General features: G+C 43.7%; 1 protein-coding gene across 2 annotated transcripts in view; it reads left to right on the forward strand.

Moving 5' to 3' along the window:
• Positions 1 to 25072, forward strand: part of FYN (FYN proto-oncogene, Src family tyrosine kinase) — a 211331-nt gene that overhangs the window by 140325 nt on the left and 45934 nt on the right. For both annotated transcript variants that reach the window (XM_057527835.1, XM_057527834.1), the window contains 2 exons: positions 18483 to 18740; positions 22276 to 22372. In XM_057527835.1, coding sequence (XP_057383818.1) covers positions 18494 to 18740; positions 22276 to 22372 — 344 coding nt within the window. In that variant the 5' untranslated portion in view covers positions 18483 to 18493. The remainder of the gene's footprint in view (positions 1 to 18482; positions 18741 to 22275; positions 22373 to 25072) is intronic.

Genomic DNA, 25072 nt, shown 5'->3' on the forward strand with positions numbered 1-25072 from the left:
GGTCAGTTTTCCGACAGCTACTTTATCAGCATTCACACCAAAACAGCTGCTGAGAAGCTTTGAAATTCTAAACCACTGCAAGGGATGCAAAAGTTATGGCTGCTGGTGTCGCTGATTCCTTGCAACTTGAGAAAGTGCCAACATAAAGATCCAGGGGAGGAGGGACCGGGCTTCATGTCCTTCTTCAAAGCAAAGGCGTCAGCCTCAGTTCCAAAAACAATGCAAATGGCCCCAACACCAAATTCTCAGGGCAATAGATATTGATGGGCTCTGACTTCATAACCAGATAAGTAATCGGTGGAAAGGGGAAGCGCGGTCAACACAAACATGAGCTCAAGGGCAAAAAGAAGAACAAAAATATGCTTATTCAAAGTCCATTCTGTTTCTTTAAAGGAATGGATCTTCTTGGCTGGAACTGGTGGATTAAAGGAAAAAAGAATTCACTGTTTTTTTAAAGGAGGAGGCCACATTTGCAGAATCATCTGGCAGGGAACCTCTATAGAGACTGGAAAGATTGGCAGAGCTGGTTTTTGTCCGGCCTTGGAGAGTGAACCCCCTCGGCTTTCATTCTCTGCATTGGTGGGGAGGGGGTGTTGATGACGCCTGTTCAAACAGCCGCTTTGTGCTAATGTGTCTTCTTGTGGCTCCACCAGGTGACAGCCTGACCCTTGGGCCCTTGGCCTTTTAAGCCCAGAAAACCAGTCTCTGCCACTCTGGCCCAGATGTGACACTGACTTTCCTGTTTCTCTTTGCTGGTTCACGAATAGAAGCCCACATTTTTGTTTTTATTTTTGTTTTCCTGTGGTTGTTTTTATAGAACAGAGCCAAGGAGAGTGGAAAGAGGCTTAACTCTAAAGATCTGCATTAGGAAGAAACATCTTTGTTGCATCTTTTGTGTTTCTGAAAAACTTCAGGTTGAATAAACCAGTGCTGGTTACTATTCCATGCCCCGCTTGGATTGCCCCAGATTCTAGGGATTGTGGCTCAAAGGTCAAAGCATCAGAAGGCCAGGCTGAACGTCCCAAAAGGAAAAGGTGAAGGCAACAAGATGAAAAGTGAGAGCAAAATACAGAATTTTTCTGCCTGGTGCTCTAAACAAGTCCCTTTGCCTGTAACAGGCGTCCAAAGAACAACAGTAGTTTGCTTCACCCTCTACCCCTTCTTAGAGTTGTGCCAATGTGGGGTCTTCAGGCCCTCACTTACAGAGAGGTCCTCAGTAACCAGAGCTCCTTGGTTGGGTTTCAAGGGTGACCTGAACAAGTACTGTCATCCTGAGTTTACTGGGTTTCCCCAGGTACCTAGGAACATGGGGCCCAGAGATTCTCAAGGGCCCACTAAACCAGCCACCCCACTCCTGATTCTATTATCCCAGATTGTGCCACTTGCCACCTACATGGTCCTCTGAGTTGATTATATATCACAGCTTTGCTTAATCTATGCCCCTAGTTAGATTTTTATGGGGGTTCTATGTGCTTTCACCACCCACTCTCAGCTCTGCTCCCTCACTGCCTACTTCCCAGCACAGATGTGATGAAAACACACTCAGAAGTCTCTCTGTCCTTGGGTACCTTTTATCTTGACACCTTCTGGAAGGAGAGGTTGCCTCTTAACAGGCTTGGGAATCAATCACTTTCTCTACCTCTCTTAATTTTTCAGTTCACAACACATACTTCATCACTGTATGGTTGCTATCAACTTATATACAAATTAAGTCAGTAATTGATAAGATTAAAAGGACCTTTCTTATTAACAAGTAAAGGTGATTTAGTCTCATTTTTAAAACTGGTGGATTCAGTATAGAAAATCTGAGAAATAAAGAAACAGAGAAGGAAGAACATCATTCATAGCATTATCCCCTACATACCACCAGCAAGCATCTTGGTATCTTTCCTTCCAAAGGATTCTCTAGGCATTTGTCACATACTTGCAATCATGTGATCCTTCTTAGTGTAACAGGAAAATTTTATAATATTTTCCATTAATTATAATATTAATGGAAAATATTATAATATTTTACATATTACTAATAATTTTTTGTAAGTATAAGTTTTTTTTTTTTTAAAGATTTTATTTATTTATTTATTTATTGATTAATTGATTGATTGATTGATTGCTATGTTGGGTCTTCGTTTCTGTGCTAGGGCTTTCTCCAGTTGTGGCAAGCGGGGGCCACTCTTCATCACGGTGCGCGGGCCTCTCACTACCGCGGCCTCTCCCGTTGCGGAGCACAGGCTCCAGACGCGCATGCTCAGTAATTGTGGCTCACGGGCCCAGCCGCTCCGCGGCATGTGGGATCTTCCCAGACCAGGGCTCGAACCCGTGTCTCCTGCATTAGCAGGCAGATTCTCAACCACTGCGCCACCAGGGAAGCCCTAAGTATAAGTTTTAACTTGTGCTTAACTTTACATTATGGCCTTACAATATGCTTAGCCATTGCCTTCTTGTTAAATAATTAGCATACTTTATAATTATTCGAATTATAAATAACACTTCATAGGATCTCTTCATGTGTCTTTTTTTTTAAGTCTCTCTCTAGAACAGATTTAGAGGTTAAAGAGCAGACCCATTTTTAAGATTTTCTGATAATATTGAAGTTGGTTTACAAAAAGTTATACGTTAATTCCTGCTTCTATCAGCAATGTATGAGAATAGTCATCACTATTGGGCAAACATCTTTTTAAAATTTTGTTAATTTAGAAGTGAAAGTATCTTACTAATCTAAATTGTGTTTCTTTGATTACCACTGAAGGGAAATATATTTCACAAGTTGTTTTTTACTTTCTTTGAATTGCCAATTCACATGCTTTCCCATTTACCTAATCTTAGAGTTTTCTTATCTATATAAATTCCTTATATGTTACAATGTTAACCCAAGAGAATTGAAAGCATATGTCCACACAAAAGCTTGTTCATGAATGTTTACAGCAGCACTATTCATAATAGCCAAGAAGTGGAAACAAACCACATGTCTATCAGCTGATGATTGGTAAGCAATAAGTGATATATCCATTCAATGGAATACTTTTCAGCCATAAAAAGGAATGAAGTACTAAGTCACGCTACAAACTGAATGAATCCTGAAAATGTTACGCCAAGCAAAAGTAGCCAGTCAAAAAAAGCCACATATTACATGATTCCATTTATGTAAAATACTCAGGGAGCTTCAAGATGGCGGAAGAGTAAGACGCGGAGATCACCTTCCTCCCAACAAATACATCGCAAATACATCTACATGTGGGACAACTCCTACAGAACACCTACTGAATGCTGGCAGAAGACCTCAGACCTCCCAAAAGGCAAGAAACTCCCCACGTACCTGGGTAGGGCAAAAGAAAAAACAGAGACAAAAGAATAGGGACGGGACCTGCACCAGTGGGAGGGAGCTGTGAAGGAGGAAAGGTTTCCACACACTAGGAAGACCCTTCGCGGGCGGAGACTGCGGGTGGCGGAGGGGGGGAGCTTCGGAGCCACGGAGGAGAGCGCAGCCACAGGGGTGCGGAGGGCAAAGCGGAGAGATTCCCGCACAGAGGACCGGTGCCGACCACCACTCACCAGCCCAAGAGGCTTGTCTGCTCCCCCGCCGGGGTGGGCGTGGGCTGGGCGCTGAGGCTCGGGCTTCGGAGGTCAGATCGCAGGGAGAGGACTGGGGTTGGCTGCATGAACACAGCCTGAAGGGGTTAGTGCACCACAGCTGGCCAGGAGGGAGTCCGGGAAAAGGTCTGGAACACCGAAGAAACAAGAGACTTTTTCTTGCCTCTTTGTTTGCTGGTGCGCAAGGAGAGGGGATTCAGAGCGCCGCTTAAAGGAGCTCCAGAGACGGGCGCGAGCTGCGGCTATCAGTGCAGAACCCAGAGACGGGCATGAGACGCTAAGGCTGCTGCTGCAGCCACCAAGAAGCCTGTGTACGAGCACAGGTCACTCTCCACACCTCCCCTCCCGGGAGCCTGTGCAGCCCGCCACTGCCAAGGTCCCGTGATGCAGGGACAACTTACCTGGGAGAACGCACAGCACGCCTCAGGCTGGTGCAACGTCACGCTGGCCTCTGCCGCAGCAGACTCACCCCGCCTCCTCCGTACCGCTCCCTCCCCCCGGCCTGAGTGAGCCAGAGCCCCCGAAGCAGCTGCTCCTTTAACCCCGTCCTGTCTGAGCGAAGAACAGACGCCCTCAGGCGACCTACACGCAGAGGCGGGGCCAAATCCAAAGCTGAAACCCAGGAGCTGTGCGAACAAAGAAGAGAAAGGGAAATCTCTCCCAGCAGCCTCAGGAGCAATGGATTAAATCTCCACAGTCAACTTGATGTACCCTGCATCTGTGGAATACCTGAATAGACAACAAATCATCCCAAATTGAGGAGGTGGACTTTGGGAGCAAAGATATTTTTTTTTTCCCTTTTTCTCTTTTTGTGAGTGTGTATGTGTATGGTTCTGTGTGTGATTTTGTCTGTATAGCTTTGCTTTTACCATTTGTCCTAGGGTTCTGTCGGTCTGGGGTTTTTTTGGGTTTTTTTTACTTTTTAAAAATTTTTTCTTAATTATTTTTTATTTTAATGACTTTATTTTATTTTATTTTATCCTCTTTCTTTCTTTCTTTCTTTCTATTTTTTCTCCCTTTTATTCTGAGCCGTGTGGATGACAGGCTCTTGGTGCTCCAGCCAGGCGTCAGGGCTGTGCCTCTGAGGTGGGAGAGCCAAGTTCAGGCCACTGGTCCACAAGAGACCTCCCAGCTCCACGTAATATCAAACGGCAAAAATCTCCCAGAGATCTCCACCTCAACACCAAGACCCAGCTCCACTCAACAACCAGCAAGCTACAGTGCTGGACACCCTATGCCAAACAACTAACAAGACAGGAACACAACCCCATCCATTAGCAGAGAGGCTGCCTAAAATCATAAGGCCACAGACACCCCAAAACACACCACCAGACGTGGACCTGTCCACCAGAAAGACAAGATCCAGCTTCATCCACCAGAACACAGGCACTACTCTCCTGCACCAGGAAGTCTACACAACCCACTGAACCAACCTTAGCCACTGGGGACAGACACCAAAAACAGTGGGAACTACGAACCTGCAGCCTGCGAAAAGGAGACCCCAAACACAGTAAGTTAAGCAAAATGAGAAGACACAGAAACACACAGCAGATGAAGGAGCAAGGCAAAAACCCACCAGATCTAACAAATGAAGAGGAAATAGGCAGTCTACCTGAAAAATAATTCAGAATAATGAGAGTAAAGATGATCCAAAATCTTGGTAATAGAATGGAGAAAATACAAGAAACGTTTAACAAGGACCTAGGAGAACTAAAGAGCAAACAAACAGTGATGAACAACACAATAAATGAAATTGAAAATTCTCTAGAAGGGATCAATAGCACAGTAACTGCGGCAGAAGAACGGATAAGTGACCTGGAAGATAAAATAGTGGAAATAACTACTGCAGAGCAGAATAAAGAAAAAAGAATGAAAAGAATTGAGGACAGTCTCAGAGACCTCTGGGACAACATTAAACACACCAACATTCGAATTATAGGGGTCCCAGAAGAAAAAGAGAAAAAGAAAGGGACTGAGAAAATATTTGAAGAGATTATAGTTGAAAACTTCCCTAATATGGGAAAGGAAATAGTTAATCAAGTCCAGGAAGCACAGAGAGTCCCATACAGGATAAATCCAAGGAGAAACATGCCGACACATATTAAGCAAACTATCAAAAATTCAGTACAAAGAAAAAATATTAAAAGCAGCAAAGGAAAAGCAACAAATAACAAACAAGGGAATCCCCATAAGGTTAACAGCTGATCTTTCAGTAGAAACTCTGCAAGCCAGAAGGGAGTGGCAGGACATATTTAAAGTGATGAAGGAGAAAAATTACAACCAATATTACTCTGCCCAGCAAGGATCTCATTCAGATTCGATGGAGAAATTAAAACCTTTACAGACAAGCAAAAGCTAAGAGAATTCAGCACCACCAAACCAGCTTTACAACAAATGCTAAAGGAACTTCTCTAGGCAAGAAACACAAGAGAAGGAAAAGACCTACAATAACAAATGCAGAACAATTAAGAAAATGATAATAGGAACATACATATCGATAATTACCTTAAATGTAAATGGATTAAATGCTCCAACCAAAAGACATAGATTGGCTGAATGGATACCAAAACAAGACCTATACATATGCTCTCTACAAGAGACCCACTTCAGACCTAGAGACACATACAGAATGAAAGTGAGGGGATGGAAGAAGATATTCCATGCAAATGGAAATCAAAAGAAAGCTGGAGTAGCAATTGTCATATCAGACAAAATAGACTTTAAAACAAAGACTATTACAAGAGACAAAGAAGGACACTACATAATGGTCAAGGGATCAATCCAAGAAGAAGATATAACAATTGTAAATATTTATGCACCCAACATAGGAGCACCTCAATACATAAGGCAAATACTAACAGCCATAAAAGGGGAAATCAACAGGAACACAATCATAGTAGGGGACTTTAACAGCCCACTTTCACCAATGGACAGATCATCCAAAATGAAAATAAATAAGGAAAAACAAGCTTTAAATGATACATTAAACAAGATGGACTTAATTGATATTTGTAGGACATTCCATCCAAAAACAACAGAATACACATTCTTCTCAAGTGCTCATGGAACATTCTCCAGGATAGATCATATCTTGGGTCACAAATAAAGCCTTGGTAAATTTAAGAAAATTGAAATCGTATCAAGTGTCTTTTCCGACCACAACGCTATGAGACTAGATATCAGTTACAGGAAAAAATCTGTAAAAAATACAAACACATGGAGGCTAAACAACACACTGCTTAATAACCAAGAGATCACTGAGGAAATCAGAAAATACCTAGAAACAAATGACAATGAAAACATGATGACCCAAAACCTATGGGATGCAGCAAAAGCACTTCTAAAAGGGATGTTTATAGCAATACAATCCTACCTTAAGAAACAAGATACATCTCAAATAAACAACCTAACCTTACACCTAAAGCAATTAGAGAAAGAAGAACAAAAAAAACCCCAAAGTTAGCAGAAGGAAAGAAATCATAAAGATCAGATCAGAAATAAATGAAAAAGAAATGAAGGAAACGATAGCAAAGATCAGTAAAACTAGAAGCTGGTTCTTTGAGAAGATAAACAAAATTGATAAACCATTAGCCAAACTCATCACGAAAAAAAGGGAGAAGACTCAAATCAATAGAATTAGAAATGAAATAGAGAACAATTGACACTGCAGAAATACAAAGGATCATGAGAGATTACTACAAGCAACTATATGCCAATAAAATGGACAACCTGGAAGAAATGGACAAATTCTTAGAAATGCACAACCTGCCGGGACTGAACCAGGAAGAAATAGAAAATATGAACAGACCAATCACAAGCACTGAAATTGAAACTGTGATTAAAAATCTTCCAACAGACAAAAGCCCAGGACCAGATGGCTTCACAGGTGAATTCTATCAAACATTTAGAGAAGAGCTAACACCTACCTATCCTTCTCAAACTCTTCCAAAAATGTAGCAGAGGGAGGAGCACTCCCAAGCTCATTCTACAAGGCCACCATCACCCTGATACCAAAACCAGACAAAGATGTCACATAGAAGGAAAACTACCGGCCAATATCACTGATGAGCATAGATGCAAAAATCCTCAACAAAATACTAGCAAACAGCATCCAACAGCACATTAAAAGGATCATACACCATGATCAAGTTGGGTTTATCCCAGGAATGCAAGGATTCTTCAATATATGCAAATCAATCAGTGTGATACACCATATTAACAAATTGAAGGAGAAAAACCATATGATCATCTCAATAGATGCAGAGAAAGCTTTCGACAAAGTTCAACACCCATTTATGATAAAAACCCTCCAGAAAGTAGGCATAGAGGGAACGTTCCTCAATGTAATAAAGGCCATGTATGACAAACCTACAGCCAACATCGTCCTCAATGGTGAAAAACTGAAACCATTTCCACTAAGAGCAGAAACAAGACACGGTTGCCCACTCTCACCACTATTATTCAACACAGTTTTGGAAGTTTTAGCCACAGCAATCAGAGAAGAAAAAGAAATAAAAGGAATCCAAATCGGGAAAGAAAAAGTAAAGCTGTCACTGTTTGCAGATGACATGATACTATACATAGAGAATCCTAAAGCTGCTACCAGAAAACTACTAGAGCTAATCAATGAATTTGGTAAAGTAGCAGATACAAAATTAATTCACAGAAATCTCTTGCATTCCTATACACTAATGATGAAAAATCTGAAAGTGAAATTAAGAAAACACTCCCATTTACCATGGCAACAAAAAGAATAAAATATCTAGGAATAAACCTACCTAACGAGACAAAAAACCTGTATGCAGAAAATTATAAGACACTGATGAAAGAAATTAAAGGTGATACAAACAGATGGAGAGATATACCATGTTCTTGGATTGGAAGAATCAACATTGTGAAAATGACTCTACTACCCAAAAAATCTACAGATTCAGTGCAATCCCTATCAAACTACCACTGGCATTCTTCACAGAACTAGAACAAAAAATTTCACAATTTGTATGGAAACACAAAAAACCCTGAATAGCCAAAGCAATTTTGAGAAAGAAAAACGGAGCTGGAGGAATCAGGCTCCCTGACTTCATACTATACTACAAAGCTACAGTAATCAAGACAGTATGGTACTGGCACAAAAACAGAAATATAGATCAATGGAACAGGATAGAAAGCCCAGAGATAAACCCATGCACATATGGTCACCTTATCTTTGATAAAGGAGGCAAGAATATACAATGGAGAAAAGACAGCCTCTTCAATAAGTGGTGCTTGGAAAACTGGACAGCTACATGTAAAAGAATGAAATTAGAACACTCCCAAACACCATACACAAAAATAAACTCAAAATGGATTAAAGACCTAAATGTAAGGCCAGACACTATAAAACTCTTAGAGGAAAACATAGGCTGAACACTCTGTGACATAAATCACAGCAAGATCCTTTTTGACCCACCTCCTAGAGAAATGGAAATACAAACAAAAATAAACAAATGGGACCTAATGAAACTTAAAAGCTTTTGCACAGCAAAGGAAACCATAAACAAGACGAGAAGACATCCCTCAGAATGGGAGAAAATATTTGCAAACGAAGCAACTGACAAAGGACTAATCTCCAAAATTTACAAGCAGCTCATGCAGGTCAATATCAAAAAAACAAACAACCCAATCAAAAAATGGGCAGAAGGGCTTCCATGGTGGCGCAGTGGTTGAGAATCTGCCTGCCAATGCAGGGGACACAGGTTCGAGCCCTGGTCTGGGAAGATCCCACATGCCGCGGAGCAACTAGGTCCATGAGCCACAATTACTGAGCCTGCGCGTCTGGAGCCTGTGCTCCGCAACGAGAGGCCGCGATAGTGAGAGGCCCACGCACCGCGATGAAGAGTGGCCCCCGCACCGCGATGAAGAGTGGCCCTCGCTTGCCACAACTAGAGAAAGCCCTCGCACAGAAACGAAGATCCAACACAGCCATACATACATACACACATACATAAATAAAAAGAATGTAAGCAGACAAGAATAGCATTAAAAAAAAAAAAAAAAATGGGCAGAAGACCTAAATAGACATTTCTCCAAAGAAGATATACAGACTGCCAACAAACACATGAAAGAATGCTCAACATCATTAATCATTAGAGAAATGCAAATCAAAACTACATTGAGATATCATCTCACACCGGTCGGAATGGGCATCATCAAAAAATCTAGAAACAATAAATGCTGGAGAGGGTGTGGAGAAAAGGGAACCCTCTTGCACTGTTGGTGGGAATGTAAATTGATACAGCCACTATGGAGAACAGTATGGAGGTTCCTTAAAAAACTACAAATAGAACTACCCTACGACCCAGCAATCCCACTATTGGGCATATACCCTGAGAAAACCATAATTCAGAAAGAGTCATATACCAGTATATTCATTGCAGCTCTATTTACAATAGCCAGGACATGGAAGCAACCTAAGTGTCCATCAACAGATGAATGGGTAAAGAAGATGTGGCACATATATACAATGGAATATTACTCAGCCATAAAAAGAAATGAAATTGAGTTATTTGTAGTGAGGTGGTTGGACCTAGAGTCTGTCACACAGAGTGAAGTAAGTCAGAAAGAGAAAAACAAATACCGTATGCTAACACATATATATGGAATCTAAAAAATATATATATATATATATGGTCATTGCAGAACCTAGGGGCAAGACGAGAATAAAGACACAGACCTACTAGACTTGAGGATATAGGGAGAGGAAATGGTAAGCCGGGACAAAGTGAGAGAGTGGCATGGACATATATACACTACCAAATGTAAAATAGATAGCTAGTGGGAAGCAGCCACATAGCACAGGGAGATCAGCTCGGTGTTTTGTGACCACCTAGAGGGGTAGGATAGGGAAGGTGAGAGGGAGGGAGATGCAAGAGGGAAGAGATATGGGGACATATGTATATGTATAACTGATTCACTTTGTTATAAAGCAGAAACTAACACACCATTGTAAAGCAATTATACCCCAATAAAGATGTTAAAAATAAAATAAAATACTCAGAATAGGCAAATCCACAGAGACATAAAGTAGATTCGTGGTTGCCAGGGGCTAGGCTGAGAATGTGATGGGAAGTAACTGCTTCATGGGTACAGGTTTCTTTCGGGGTGATGAAAATGTTCTGGAATTAGATAGTGGTAATGGTTTCCTTTGCAAATATATTAAAAAACACTAAACTGTATACTTTAAGAGGGTGATTTTATGCAATATGAATTATATCTCAATAAAAATAGATAAAATTTTAAAATGCTAACCACAAGGAACTTTTCTAAGGTCCAAAAAGGGGTGGGGGAAGGCCTGAAGAACAATCAGTGCTCTAATTCTTTCTGAACCCTTTGTTTGGCATAGACAGTTAAAATACATCTTTATTTTTTATCACCATTTTCACTCTTGTCTTAACCTTGACATCCAAAGTGAAGTGAATGTAAGAAGAAAATGTTCTTCGCTCCTTTTGGAGCATTTCCACAGTTTGGTATTAAAACCTCATTTGCCCACTTGGGTTTGGGACTGGTTCCAGTAGTTAGTTGACTGCAGTGTTAAATCTCACCATTGGGGTTTGATGCTTCCACTTCTTTTTATTAGGTGCTTGTGGGTCCCTGGGCATTGGGGAACAGAAGGGTGTACAGAGGGAAAGAGAACTGCTGGAGCGTGAGCTGCTGCCTTGCAGCCTGGGGGTCATTTGAACAGGAGAAGCCGGAGAGTGGAAGCCAGGAAATATTCTAGGTGCCAGGAATGTGGCTTTTTCTTAAAGTAATGTGACATTTTAAGAGTGATTTCTATTAGTTCAGTTCCCTTGCTGTGCGGTATGGAACAAGGTCCATTCTCCTCACCCTCCAGAGGGTCTTTGCAAAGCCATGTGTAAATGATCGAATGGGTCCAACTCCACTTCTTATTATTTCTGAAGCAAAGTTTTGACTTGATTTTTAAATAGGCTCCGGTTCTCCCATTGTTGCATGTGGCTAGTGTCTACGTTGTAGATACTCCTGCTTTTACATCAGCCTTCTTACCCCAAAGGTATAATATTTTATCACCTGTGTTTGTGGGGGGCTCTCCCTCTCAGGGCTCCACCAAGAGTAGAAATCTGTTATTTTTATGCTTGGAGGAAGCATTACATGTATAGCTCAGTTTATGCAGTAAATGTGTTCCAGAAAGTTTATATGATATAAAGCACATCATGTTTTCAGTGCAGTAGGACAGCTCACTTTTACACCAAGGAACCCAGTGCTAACTTCTTCGTGGTGTATATACATACCCCGCCACATCTAGGAAGTATCAGGAAACTAAGGGCTGCTTTAATGGCATAGGCTAAACGTTCATTAAGATGCCAAACCACATCAGGGAAGCTGGTGACTCACCACACCTGGTGTGGTCCCAGCACCCCTGCAGAGTCCACTGTCTTAGGGGGTGGGCCATGAATGTGGGGCAGTGGGGCCCAGTTCCCGAAATCAGGGCCTTCGTTAGTCATGCACATGAGGTTGGGTTCTTCGGAGTCAGGGGTCTTCTCCACAGGTCTCTCCCTCCACACCTCCTACCCTCGCGCCCACAGCCTTGTGTGGACTAACCAGGATTCCATGGGGCAGGAGGCAAGGCTAGTGTAGAGGCCCCATGTGCTGGCCATGAAATCAGTCTGTCTGGCTCCAAATCCCATCTCCACCCCTGACTGAGCTGTGAACAAATTCCCAAACCTCTCTGTTTCTCCGTTGTAAAATGAGGGGAAATAGCAATCCCACGTCTTAGGACTGTCATGAGAATTTAGTGAGACAACATGTTCCAGTACATAGCACAGCGCCTGGCTTGCAGTGAGCCTTCATTTGATATTGGTCATCACTGCTGAGATTGGAGCCTTCATCTCCGTGGTGCCCCATCCCACCAAAAGATGTTTTTGTTTTCTATTGCTGTGTAACAAATTATGACAAACTTAGTGACTTAAACAACACCCATTTATCGGCTCACAGTTCTGAGTCACAGGTCTGGGCACAGTGTGGCTGGGCTCTCACACAAGGCTGAATTCAGTGTATTGACTGACAGTGTTCTCATCTGGAAGCTTGACTAGGGAAGAATTCATTTCTTTGGGTTTCTTTACCCAACTCAGTTCCTTGTGGTTGTAGGACTGAGGTCTCTGTTTCTTTGCTTTCTGCCAGCTGGGAGCTGTTCTCAGCTCCTAGAGACCACCCACATAGCCCCCTCTGTCTTCAAAGCCAGCAGTGGAGACTATCCCTCCCATGGAATGCCTCTCACACTTTGAATCTGCTTCTCCAGAAAGAGCCTATCCCTTTCAAGGGCTCACCTCATGAGGTCAGGTCCATCTAGGATAATCCCTCTTCTGTTAAAGTCAACTGTGCCAAAGAAGATAACGTAATCACAGGAGCGATGATCCCAAAATCCACAAGTCCCAGGGATTATCCAGGGCTTATCCACCAGAGGTGGGTATCTTGGGCACACCTTAGAGATCTGCCTACCGCACCACCTTTTCAGCAAGGCACGTACTTCACGCCTGCCTTCCAGTTGGCAGCAAAAAGAGGATTTTCCCTCACTGGCAGAGTCCTGTGTGCTCTTTTTTCATAGCTGAGCTGGACCTAGCACCAAAGCTGTGCGTGGTTCAGGCCTCAAGTATTTACATCTCTCAAGTGTCATCCCAGCTGCGACCTTTTCCCTGCTTCAGGGCCTTGGGGAGTGTTTGTGCTTCAAAGAGGGTCCAGCCTGCTTTCTCTCCAGTCATCCCTGGCACCTCTGCCCTGGCTGTCCCCAGAAAACAGCACTGCCCACACTCCCTGTGGGGTGTCAGGACCCAGGGTCCCACAAAGAGAAAAGCCACATTGTAAAGGACTGAAAACGCTAAAACATTGGGGTGACACATGCTGTGGCCCAACTACCATTGCTACCGATGAGGCCCTCCTCTGTCTCTAAATGTCCTGCTTCTGGTAGTTATGTAGGGAAAATTAAGGAAAGCCTTCCCTCGACTTTCAAGGGATTAGTTTTCCCTATCGAGAACATAGCAAAATACCTCAGGTTGACTCTTGTGGGTATTTCTGGTTTTACAAGGATCAAGAGTCCCCTGCCATGAATCTTCTGTGCTGAAGTCAACGCATTTCTGATGTGTCTCTGCCACATTTTATCCTTTTGCCTCATGCTATTACTATTGACTGGAAAAGGGTGTTTGCTCGTTAAACTGCTAGTTTTTGCTTTTCTCCCAGAGAAGTGTGTGAAACTGTGCAGTCTATCTACAGTTCAGCTTTCAATACTTTTCCAGCTGTCCCCATCTGGGTTGCTTGTGTTTGGTTTCTAGGTTCTTAGTTCAGTTGCCTTTCTCGTTCTTTTCCGTTCATTGTGGTACCTGCCCAGGTAAAGCAGAGACCAGCTAAAGGGATAGTGAATGACAGCCCCAGGAAACATGCCAGATCAGAGCACAGGCTAGTGTGGCTTCACCATCACTCTCCAGAGTCTGGGCCGTTGGGAGCAAGGATGCCATTTACGCTTGAGGGCTCTTCACTTCTCCACACCCACCTAGGCTGGTTTCTGAGGCATCGTGCTTACACTGCTGAGGTTAAAGTTATTTGTTGTCCGTTTCACCTTCTTCCTCCTGCCATCCCATTTATGTGTCTCAAGAGAAAGTAATTTGCCTTTGCAGAAGACTGCCAGTGGCCTTTTTCCTTTTCTGGTAGCTAGCTCTCGCACACGCCTGAAATCTCACAAGTCCTGTGATGTTATAACCTGGGCATACAGGTGTTGCTTTATTGATTGGCATATGAGGAAATGTGAGCGTATCTGTGTTTAATGTGCATCTAGCAGACCAGACTGGGGTCTGTGACATCGGAGGAGGGAATGTACGTTCAACCAGACTCATTCTGGATCGAAGTAGCCTATGCCCAGAGTAGCAGATAGATTCCATCCTTCATGTCAGCTTCCGTCAACCACTCAAGGGCTATGTGAAGAAGGATTCTGAGGCCACACGTTGTGGAGCACCAGAAGGTGCTGTGATGGACTGATGACGTCCATCATGCATGCTCACAGGAAGGGGACGTGGCAATCCTTGAATGATTCTCTCTTTGGCAATTTCTGCCTGAGTTGCTTAATGCTCTTGTGTCACATATGAGAAAATTAAGGAAATTTTAAGTAAATCAGGTTTTACTTACATAGTAGAAACAGAGTCCTTCCATTTACAGAACAATTGGAGAATAGGGGGCTTCACCACAAGAACAGGATCCTGCTGGTCAAAGTGCTGTGCGTCAGTTTTTCTAGGCATAGCAAAGCACAGAGGACTATGGTCATGAGGTCATGATGTATGATTTACTGATCAGAGTACCTCCAGGGCCCCACTTTCAAGTGGCATTATTCAGCGTTTCCCAGCGCCCCACGGACCTTGAGCAAATGTATTAGTGCATTATGTGTTCATGATGGACCCACAGCGCGGGCCATAAAAGCCACACCACAGAACTGTACGTAATCAGGATGTTTTTATTTTAACCCGAATGCTCAGAACTTTGCTTCTTGGCAAGGAGCCCAAAGTCACACTGAGTACAACTCATATAGCATCTTCTGATTCTTTCATCAGGAAATGGTTAGTCTGACCGCCTCAAGTGGGAGGAAGAAGACCACAAGTTCTTATACAAATATTTTCATTGTGATTAAGTTTTAATGACCGAGCCCACATTTACTTATTTATTTCATTTTCTTCATGTTTGTCAATGAAGTGAAGAGAGTACACAAGATCTGTGCAGAAACATTCCTTACTCAAAATTGTAAACACACGAAGTGGTATAAAAGAGAATTGTTTTCTCCAAAATGATTCTGATAGAGTTTGGGGTTTTTGCATTTAATCATTTAACACATATTTATTGAGCTTCTACTGTGTTCCAGGCACTGTTCTGGACATGCAATGAGAGAACAAAAACTGAAAAATAATTGCTGCCTCCAAGGAGCTTACTATTTGTTTCCTTCCGTTGTTTCATAGAATTATATAAAAGCTGTTAGGCATTTATTACAGTGGTAATACTTTTTTTAGAAGATTTTTGAAAGATTATTTTTTTCTTGGTTTGGTTAGATGTAGGGTCCTGTTTTCAGTAAGTTTCTGATGTAGGGTTTTGTTTTGATGGAATTGGAAGAGTAGTTTGTACTGAGAGTTCTCATTGGTTTTAGATTCTTTCCTCTATCACAAGGAACAAACTTCTAGAGAAAAAAAACAGAGCATTTTATGTCAATTCTTTAAATTGCCTTTTTCTCCCTGGCATGCCCATTCTCCTAAGGAAGGCAATCACATGCATATAAGGGAAACAGCACTTACACCGTTTCAAAGATATAGCTATAATTCTTTTCCTCTTCATAAATCAGGATTTCTTGACCTTGACACATTTACGTTCGGGTCAAGGTAATTCTTGGTAGTTAGAGGCTGTCCTGTTCATTGTAGGATGTTTAGCAGCATCCTTGGCCTCTTGCCACCGGGTGCCAGCAGTACCCCTTACCCTCAAGCTGTGACAACCAAATATGTCCCTCGGTCATAGACAGCGAAGTCACCCCCAGCTGAGAACCACTGACGTAAATGATGTGATTCTGTGATTCAGGTCTCACATCCTCTAACTAAAGCAGATCAGTGAAATTCCTGAAAAGAGTACCTGGGACAAGCAGTGTCTTCTGTTGGCCTTTGTAGACGCTCAGGACAGTGTTCCGCCAGGGAAGAGTTAATGGAAAGTGAGCAAGATATTTACCAGTCTTATTATGAAGCGACACCAACAACAAATGATGAAACTCCTTCAGTCAGTCATGCCTTGGAGATATGTTGCATTTCCTATTGGAAACTTGTTAAAATCCTATTCATTTACCGTAAGTTAGAGAGCCTGTTGGACCCAGTACACTGTAAGTTAATCTGGAATGATTTACGCGTAAATGTGTTCCAGATTTGGTGAGCTCAGCTCAAGCAGCAGGCGGCTCGTTTCCAAACATTTCCATTCTCAGCTAACGACATTAAATTCAGTAAGTATTTATTGAAACATGTAATGTGAGAGGGCTTTAAACAGTCTGATATTGCTTCCATGACCCCAGCCAGCAGGAAAGCAGTGCTCTCTGAACAGTACCTCCCGAGAGTCTCCGTATCTGGTGTGACACCCCCATTTTGGTTTGCAAGATATATAGAGAAACTGGCTCTTTTCATCTCCCTTCACCGCCTCAAGTCCCTTCCCATCCTGTACCAGCTGTGTCCTCCCCAGTGAATACATGTAATTACACATGATGTCATGTATTTCTTATTTGGTTCTTTGGTCCCAAATGGGCCACTTTTCAGAATTTTGGCAGGGACATCCGTTGCATGTCCTACCTCCCTGCTGTCAGCTGGACAGGGTATTACAGGACATTGCAGTCCAAAGTGGGGTCATTTAACCAACTCACCTTCCATTTTTGAATCTTCTTCACTTCTCACACATGCCAATAGATTCAAAATACAGGGCACACTGCTGATAAAAATTCTTGGAAGAAGAGTTGGCCTTGATGCAGAGAGAAAGAAAGGGTGAAAGAGAAACAGTGGGCTAGAGAATCTTCACTCATTCAATTGCTCTTTATTGAGCACCTGCTATGTGCCAGGCATTGGCAATATAGCTATGACAAAAATGGACAGAGCCCTGCTTTCCTGGAACTCGCAGTCTATTGAGCAATGAGACAAGTGGACAGGCCATGTTTTAATATGGCGCAATAGATGCCGTAATGAGGGAAGTCAAGATATCATGGGAGCACTTAGGAAGAGCACCACCCCAGCCTGGGGGATGGCAGGGAAGTCAGAGAAGGCTTTGCAGAGGAAGTGGTGTCTTGACTGAGACATGAAGGATATAGTGTGTATCAAAGAGGAGGGGGCAAAAAGTGTTCAAAGCCATGTTCCAAAGACGAAAGGTGAGTGGGAAAAATAGAACCTTTGACGAACTGAGAAGTTAGGCAAGTTTGGATAGTAGAGTGTGAGACAGGAAGATTGAAAAGTGAGCAAAGAGGAGCCACTAAGGATGTGCTTCAGGATTCTGACTTGAACACCTTGGTGGTGACACTTACTGAGATCAGCGCAGAAGTAGGTTTGGTTTGAAGGAGGCTGGGGTGACAATGACGCAAGTTTGAATTCACCACTAATTCTAGAACATGGGAATGAGCTTTTAAATGTTTCTGAAAGATGTCAAAAGCTAATGGAAATTTGAAAAGTTAATTAGCAGGTTTAAATGATTTTGTTACTGTAGGCTATCATGACATCCTGCAAATATACTCAGACCTCTTAGTTTCTGCCAATTGTATTTTTTTCATCCAGTAATTATTTCTTAATTTTGATACTTACCATCATCTTATTGCTTAAAATTTACCAAATGTGTGCCTGAAGAATGGGTACCCAGGAATGAAGAAGTACAGTGAGCTGTTTAGGGGCTGTCTTCTGGCTTTTCCAACACTCCTGCACCCTATTCTTTAGATTTCCTTTGCCATGATGGAAGTTTTTATTCTAATATTGCATACACTCATTTTTGAAAGCTTACACTACTTTTTAGGGTGACTAGAGAAAAGCACAAGTTAGTATTATTGGACTGTCTTTAGGCAGGTGTGTGATATTACAGAAGTGTAAGGGTGCAGACCTCATGCGAGGAAAAATGCTGCATGGTGAACATCGTACTCTGTATTGATCCCATTGCCCGGAGCATATGGGGAACAAATGTGATTGTCAAGTGAAAGGCACTGACATTGCTTCCAGCCGTCAACCATAGCCACTGCTTTTCATGCCCCTCTAGGCCTGAAATATCCAACAGTGAGCTTTATAAATGATTCCTCTTTAGTAGTCAAGCAACCCAGCCACTAGGGAGCATCCAAGTTCATGTGCCTCTTTTTGTTTGTTTGTTTCCAACAGGAATTTAGATAATGGGCTGTGTGCAATGTAAGGATAAAGAAGCAACAAAACTGACGGAGGAGAGGGATGGCAGCCTGAACCAGAGCTCCGGGTACCGCTATGGCACAGACCCCACTCCTCAGCACTACCCCAGCTTCGGCGTGACCTCCATCCCAAACTACAACAACTTCCACGCAGCCGGGGGCCAAGGACTCACCGTCTTTGGGGGTGTGAACTCTTCGTCTCATACTGGGACCTTGCGTACGAGAGGAGGAACAGGTCAGGATTCAGCTGCTCTTAAATCTTTTGGCAGTTGAACGTTTGTGCTCCTTTGACTGAGGATTCAACATTTAAGTTTTTAGTCACTCTCTGCCTAGCCACTACCAGATAAGGGGCTGTTAAAAATGCTGAAGGTTGATGGACAAATCTAGATGCTGGCCACAGTGGTGCAGGGGACCCCAGTAGCTGCTCTGTGAGAATCCTGCAAGGGTTACGAGAGACAACCTGCTGCTGAGTCACTTGAGGCCAGTGGCTCTCAACCTTGGCTGGCTGGCTCAGAATAACGAGGCAGCTTTTTCAAAATATAGATGCCTGAGCCCCCATCCCAGGTCTTTTACATGAGAAGTCCCAGGACTGGATCTGAGTATGGACGTTTTGAGTTCTCCAAATGTGAAAGCACTCCTTCCCCGCATCCCCCGGTTAAGAGCACTTACAGGGTAGTACCTGCCCTTTCAGCTGCCTAACCTCCAGCCTGCCTGTCACTTCCCAGCTGGTGAGGCCATTTGGCCACATTATTTTTTGGGCATTTGTCTTCATTGATTCCTTCTCTGATGCTCCCATCATCTTCTATATGGCAGAGTTTATCAGCCCTCAAGTATTTTCATGTATCTTTTGTATTTTAAAATCAAATCTTATGTATCCTTAAGGAATGTTCTCATATTTCTTTTAGATTTCTTTCTCTTTCCCTAGGCTGTGTTTCACTGCCATGTGCATTTGCTGACTTAGCTAATAACTTAGTAAAATATCTGGCCTATGTTCTCAGACATATGTTTTCTGAAATATTTGTAAGTTATCTCATGCATCCTTAGTCTTCCAAAGCCTCTCCCAGTATGTGAACCATGGTAACTAGATATTTGACATTATATGTTCCAAAATTGTTTTGTTTATTACAAAAGTTTTTTAAAAATATACACCAACCATTATGCTGTCAGCTCATCTGGGAGCAGATGTCTTAAATAACAACCATTGTGCCTTTTTACCTGGGGAGTTGGTACTACCGAGGCTTCAGCAGATGTTTTCTTCCCTCTCCACCCAACAGGACAGTGTAGTTATATCAAGGGGACCTGACCCAGAGCTTTGGGCAATTAGCTACTTCTGTTCTGCCAACACTTCACACTCTGCTCAGTAGAAAAAATATTTTATGTTCACCCTTATGTTATGGTGAATCTAGCTTTTCCTTTAAAGCAGGCCTTGCATGGGTGACTGAAGGCTGGGCACACTTGCTCATCCTTCCAGCCTTCCTGGGAGGCACCTGGAATGGAGGGCGGAAGGAAAGAGGCCGTCAGGCAGTCTAGGGACGTCTGTCTCTGGAGGATGCTGGAGGAAAAAAGGAGCCAGAAATGCCCCCAGCACACATGCCCTTTGCCTGCTGGGAGAAGACAAGTGCTTTTCCAGCCGGACTCTGAATTCTGCTGACACAGGCACTGACCTTGTGCATTCACTCGTGAATGCTGGATATGAATCTGTGTCTGCAGGTATCATTCATAAAGTCACTAGAGAGGGCTCCTTGCCTTGAACGTGTGGGTCTGTAACACCGTCAGGGACAGTGTTAGTGTAAGAGAGCATCCAATCCCTTATGAGATGTGAAAGTTAAAACAATACTCGCACATGTTGGTGGATTTTTCTGCCTGAATTATTTGGCTTTATCATATATGCATGTCTTTCTCCTCAACGCTGCTTTCAGTGCTTTAAGGCCAGGAACAGTGTCCTTGCATCCCTGTGACCTCCTTTGACTCTTCCCTCTGTCCCTAGAAGTTAAAAACACCCAGTGAGTGATGCAGGGAGACAGTGGGCAAGTGGAGGTATCGTCCTCCTGTGCCTTGTCTTCCGCACGGTGGAGCTTAGGATTGTTTTTAAATTCTGAACTGAAGGGAATCTGTTAACAGAGTGTTAAATGAGGATAGGCATGGCCTTACAGGCTCCCACTCTGTTTTAAGCCAGTCTCCTTTCTAATTGTTCAAAGAAATCTTTCAAACATTTTGCATTTTGTCAAATGCGCCCTGCTGCTTTGCATGGTCAGACCTTCTACGTGCCATCCCTCCCGCAGGAAGTCCCACTTGGGATGGGGTGGACAGTCAAGCCCCCTGTCCCCCTCCAGTTCTTGAGTAGTCCCCGGGCACATCTGTTCCCTTGCAACTACCAACACAGCAAAACGGCAGCTTGGTGAAATGCAGAACCCATGGTGTGCGTTCTTCAGGCCACATTAGGCACTTTGGGGTGTGTGGAAATCAAAATGAGAATCCAGAGAGCAGAGAAATGGGATGTATTTGTTATCAGTTGCTGCATAACAAATTATCACAAAACTTCGCAGCTTTAAAAGGATGCACGTTTACTATCCCACAGTTTCTGTGGGTCAGAAATCTAGCAACACCTCAGCCGGGGCCTCTATTGCAGAGTCTCTCACAGGCTGCAGTCAAGGTGTGTTGGCTGGGCTGTGGTCCTCTCGCCGTCCACCTGAGAAGGGTCTGCTGCTGCCAAGTTCACGGCATGTTGGCAGGACCCACCTCCTCGTTGGCTGTTGGCCAGAGGCCACCCTCATTTCTTTGTCGTGTGGGCCTCGCCAGCATGGCAGTTTGCTTCATCAGAGTGATCAAGCCAAAGCGGCAATCCAGAGAGTCTGCTCGGAAGACAGAAGTCACCGTCTTTTGAAGTTGAGACGTGGTCATTCATGGGACTTCCCATCACCTTTGCCGTGTTCTGTTGGTTAGAAGCAAGTCATTGGGTTCAGCCACACTCAGAGGGAGGGGGTTGCACAAGGGCCTGAATACCAGGAGGTGAACATCCCTGAGGGCTGTCTTAGGACTTCCTCCACATAGTAGGCAGAGTTCTAGGCCAAATGCAACACTGGATGTTCTTCAGTGTTGATGGCAAACCGCTGCAAGGCAGGAAAGGCCTCTGTGGTGCGTCAGCCAGGTGAGGAAGAGGGAGGACAAGTCATGCGGGGAGGGGTGAGTCCATGGTGGAAGGAGAGCCAGAGAGAGGGAGTTCTGATGGCCTTGGCAGGTGCCAAGGGCAAGACATCCTCTGATGGGGTGCACATGTACGGAGAGGGTCTTCTCAGTGCCCGGGCTGCAGAAGGAGTTTCCTGTTACCTTCTGTGTCCTGTTATGCCGAGGGAAAGCGTAGTCTGTTTTACCCAGACCTGATGCGGGCTCCTGCACGGAGGAGAACGTGTGGGGTAAAGAGCGTCTGTAATTGCTGCAGAGCCCTGCAAATCTGAAGTATAATGTTGCTGCTGCCCCTTGGTTGTGGCCGTGATATCAATATCCATCTCTTCCCAAGGACTCATTCCAAGTGTACAGAGAGAAGTCCTTCAACTCTGGGTTTTAGTTGGATCAAATAATGCTTCTCCTACAAAGATCAAGGCATAAATTCAGCTTGTGACTCTAGGTTCACGCAATTACAACACTGCATCATGTTATCAGTACTGATGAGATGTAAATTTTGAGAATGAGGTTTTAGTGAAGATTCAATTTCTTGGAATTAATTTCCCCTGGTGTAGTAATCTCTCCCGTTTTGATTTTGTTTTTGTCAGGAGTGACCCTGTTTGTGGCCCTTTACGATTATGAAGCACGGACGGAAGATGACCTGAGTTTTCACAAAGGAGAAAAATTTCAAATATTGAACAGCTCGTAAGTTCGGAGAGGGAGAGGGAAGCGTGCATGCCTTTCAGACTGGGCAACGATTCTTGTGTTAGCAGTCTGCACCTTTTCATATCTCTGAAATGCTAAGAGAACACTTGCTAATCAATTCATTAATTCTCAGCAACTTAACTTGAGGAAAGAAGAGCTGATGAACCAGTGCGGTATTTTATGGCGCTGTATGTCCAGGGAGCTTTTTGGAAGATATCACAGAAGCGGAGTCGATGGTTTTGGTCTTGGTTTAAAGGTTGTAAAAGCACCAGCCTCGCCCTCTACAAATCTAGTTTCAGATGATTGGCAGGAGGCTGGCCTATCCACATTAGCCTCTCTTTGCCCGGAGATTTTCTTCAAATTTCACATGTTGCCCTAGCCTCACGTAAGGCTGGCAACAAGTTCCATTTTCAAAACTGCTAAATATTCCCATTGGTGAAGCCTGTGGAGGCAATTTTCCATAATGAAAATTTGCAAGTGACTGAAATCTTTGTAAGATGGAAGGGGAAGTGATTTTGCCCACTCGAGAATGACTACAAGCATGCCTTTTCAATGTGGCCAGTAGAAACAGCAGTTAAAGCCAGCAATGGGGAAATGTCAAGGGTGAGAATCACTCATTTTTCAAATCCTTCATTTAATACTTCCTTTAGGGAGAGTAAATATGGGTCAGATTTCCCTATAGCTTTTAAATATTATGTCTGTTAGGTTAAGGCAGTGTGCACAGATGGGGGCCCTCCAGAAAACTCCAGGCTCCAAAGAAAATGGTTGTGTCCCATGTGTGCAAGTCAGACCCTCTCCCCAACACCTCAAGTTTCCCTCGTGAGCGCCCCCCAGTGGCTGGGAAAGAATGCCACTTGGAGGCTGAGGGCCCACCAGGAAGTTCTGCAGTGCTGCTAGGTCTGGTTACTCTGCCCTCTGCTCTCTGAGCAAACTGGATTTCGTGGTGGTGGAAGGGCCCGAAGTCTGGCTCTTCAGCTTTTCCAAGGGCAGGTGGGAGGCAGCCCTGCTCACCCCACCCATCCCAGGAAAGAGGGGTGGTCCTTGGAACAGGGAACTGCCTCAGGCCCTGAAAACTGCCTCCTTGTAAAACCCACCCCTTCCCTAGGATGCCCCCACCTGTCAGGACCGCCTTTCCAGGGCAAGAATGGAATTCCTCCCGTCATAGGACAGTGACTCTTCCAGACATCAGAAGGCACTGTCTCCGTAGTTACAGGGTTATTTTTAAATATATTATTGTCATCATGAACAGGGAGGAGGGTGGGATTTTTTTAACTTTTTATTTAAATGCATATATATGGTCACATGCACGGATCAAAAGTGTGCAGGGTGGTTGGTGCTCGCACAGTAAGACCGCTCAACTTAACAGTTAAAGTGGTACATTTATGTTATACGTATTTTACCACAGTTTTTTAAAAGTGTACCATTTGCGGAATTTACACAAACCCAACATACCTGTGCAACACGTACCCAGATCAAAAAGAACATTACCTGCCCCCCATGAGCCCTCCTCCTGTAGCCAAAGGAATTTTTTTAAGCATAGCAAAGAGCTGCCATTTATTGAAGGCTCCTTATGTGCCAGCCATATGCTAAGCTGCAATGATTCTCATTTGCTCTCCACAGCAACTGTCTGAGGTGTGTCTCAGAGTCATCTTTTGACATAGGAGGAGCCAGAGGCCCAGGTTAGGGAGCTCCCCGGGTGCACGGAGCTAGCAGGTGGCAAAGCCAAGGGTGAGACGCGGGGATGGCATCCCGAGTGAAATGTCAGGTTCAGTGTTGGAAAGGCCCACATCAGAGGGGACTGAACTATTGGAGTTACATGAAGGTTTGAAGGGAAATGGGGGAGGGGGGATTTGGCTTTGATCCCTCTGATTTATGATTCCTTATTGTTAATTTGATGCTCAGATGAATGCTTCTTGTCAGAGTCTATTAACTTTGAATTCTGAAATACACCCTCCTTCCCCTCCCAATTTTATGCAGTATTTCCTAAATGCCAAGGTTGGTTAGAACTTTTCAATCAATTTGTAACTTCTAAAACGTAAGAATTAAGGAATAGTAGGAGGTACCATACACAGCTTTTCTTAGGTTTTCTCCACAGTGCACATGGATTTACATGTTGGGTTGCAGGGCACTTGGAAAGCCAGTCCTTGCCCAAACCAAATTTGTGACTTCTTCCTTTGTTCATCTGGATAGGATCTAGAGTGGCTTCCAATTGGAATCTTGGAGAAACATTCGAGGAAGATCCGACCTGCCTCAATCTATATTTCATGATTTGCATGCATGGCCATTAATGTTTACAGAAGGCTTTTGAACCTCTGACCCTGTTCTCTTAGAAGACAATATTACAAAGGCTTTTTATCCCTTTAATGTTATTCCTTCTTGCAAGTGGAATTTCTCATCCTACGTGCCATTTAAATGCCCTTTTTCAAGGTTATGGTGTGGAAATAAGGTTTTCGTAACAAACACAATATCCTGAAGTCAAGGGTAATAACAGGGAAGAGAAAATCATGAAGGAAAACAAAGCCATAGTACAGAACCAGATGGCATGTGTCTCCTTCCCCCTGCCCGTGCCTCTGCCAGCCCCTGGCTCTCATCCCTTGAAAGAGAGGGAGGGACAGGGCTGTGTTCTCCCTGGGGCAGCTGCCACACCTCCTGGTGTGGGTCCTCCTGCTCCTCTCCCTGTCAAGAGGCAGGAACTGGTGG

The sequence above is a fragment of the Balaenoptera acutorostrata genome, chromosome 14, assembly GCF_949987535.1.
Source record: "Balaenoptera acutorostrata chromosome 14, mBalAcu1.1, whole genome shotgun sequence".
Taxonomy (NCBI): Eukaryota; Metazoa; Chordata; class Mammalia; order Artiodactyla; family Balaenopteridae; genus Balaenoptera; species Balaenoptera acutorostrata.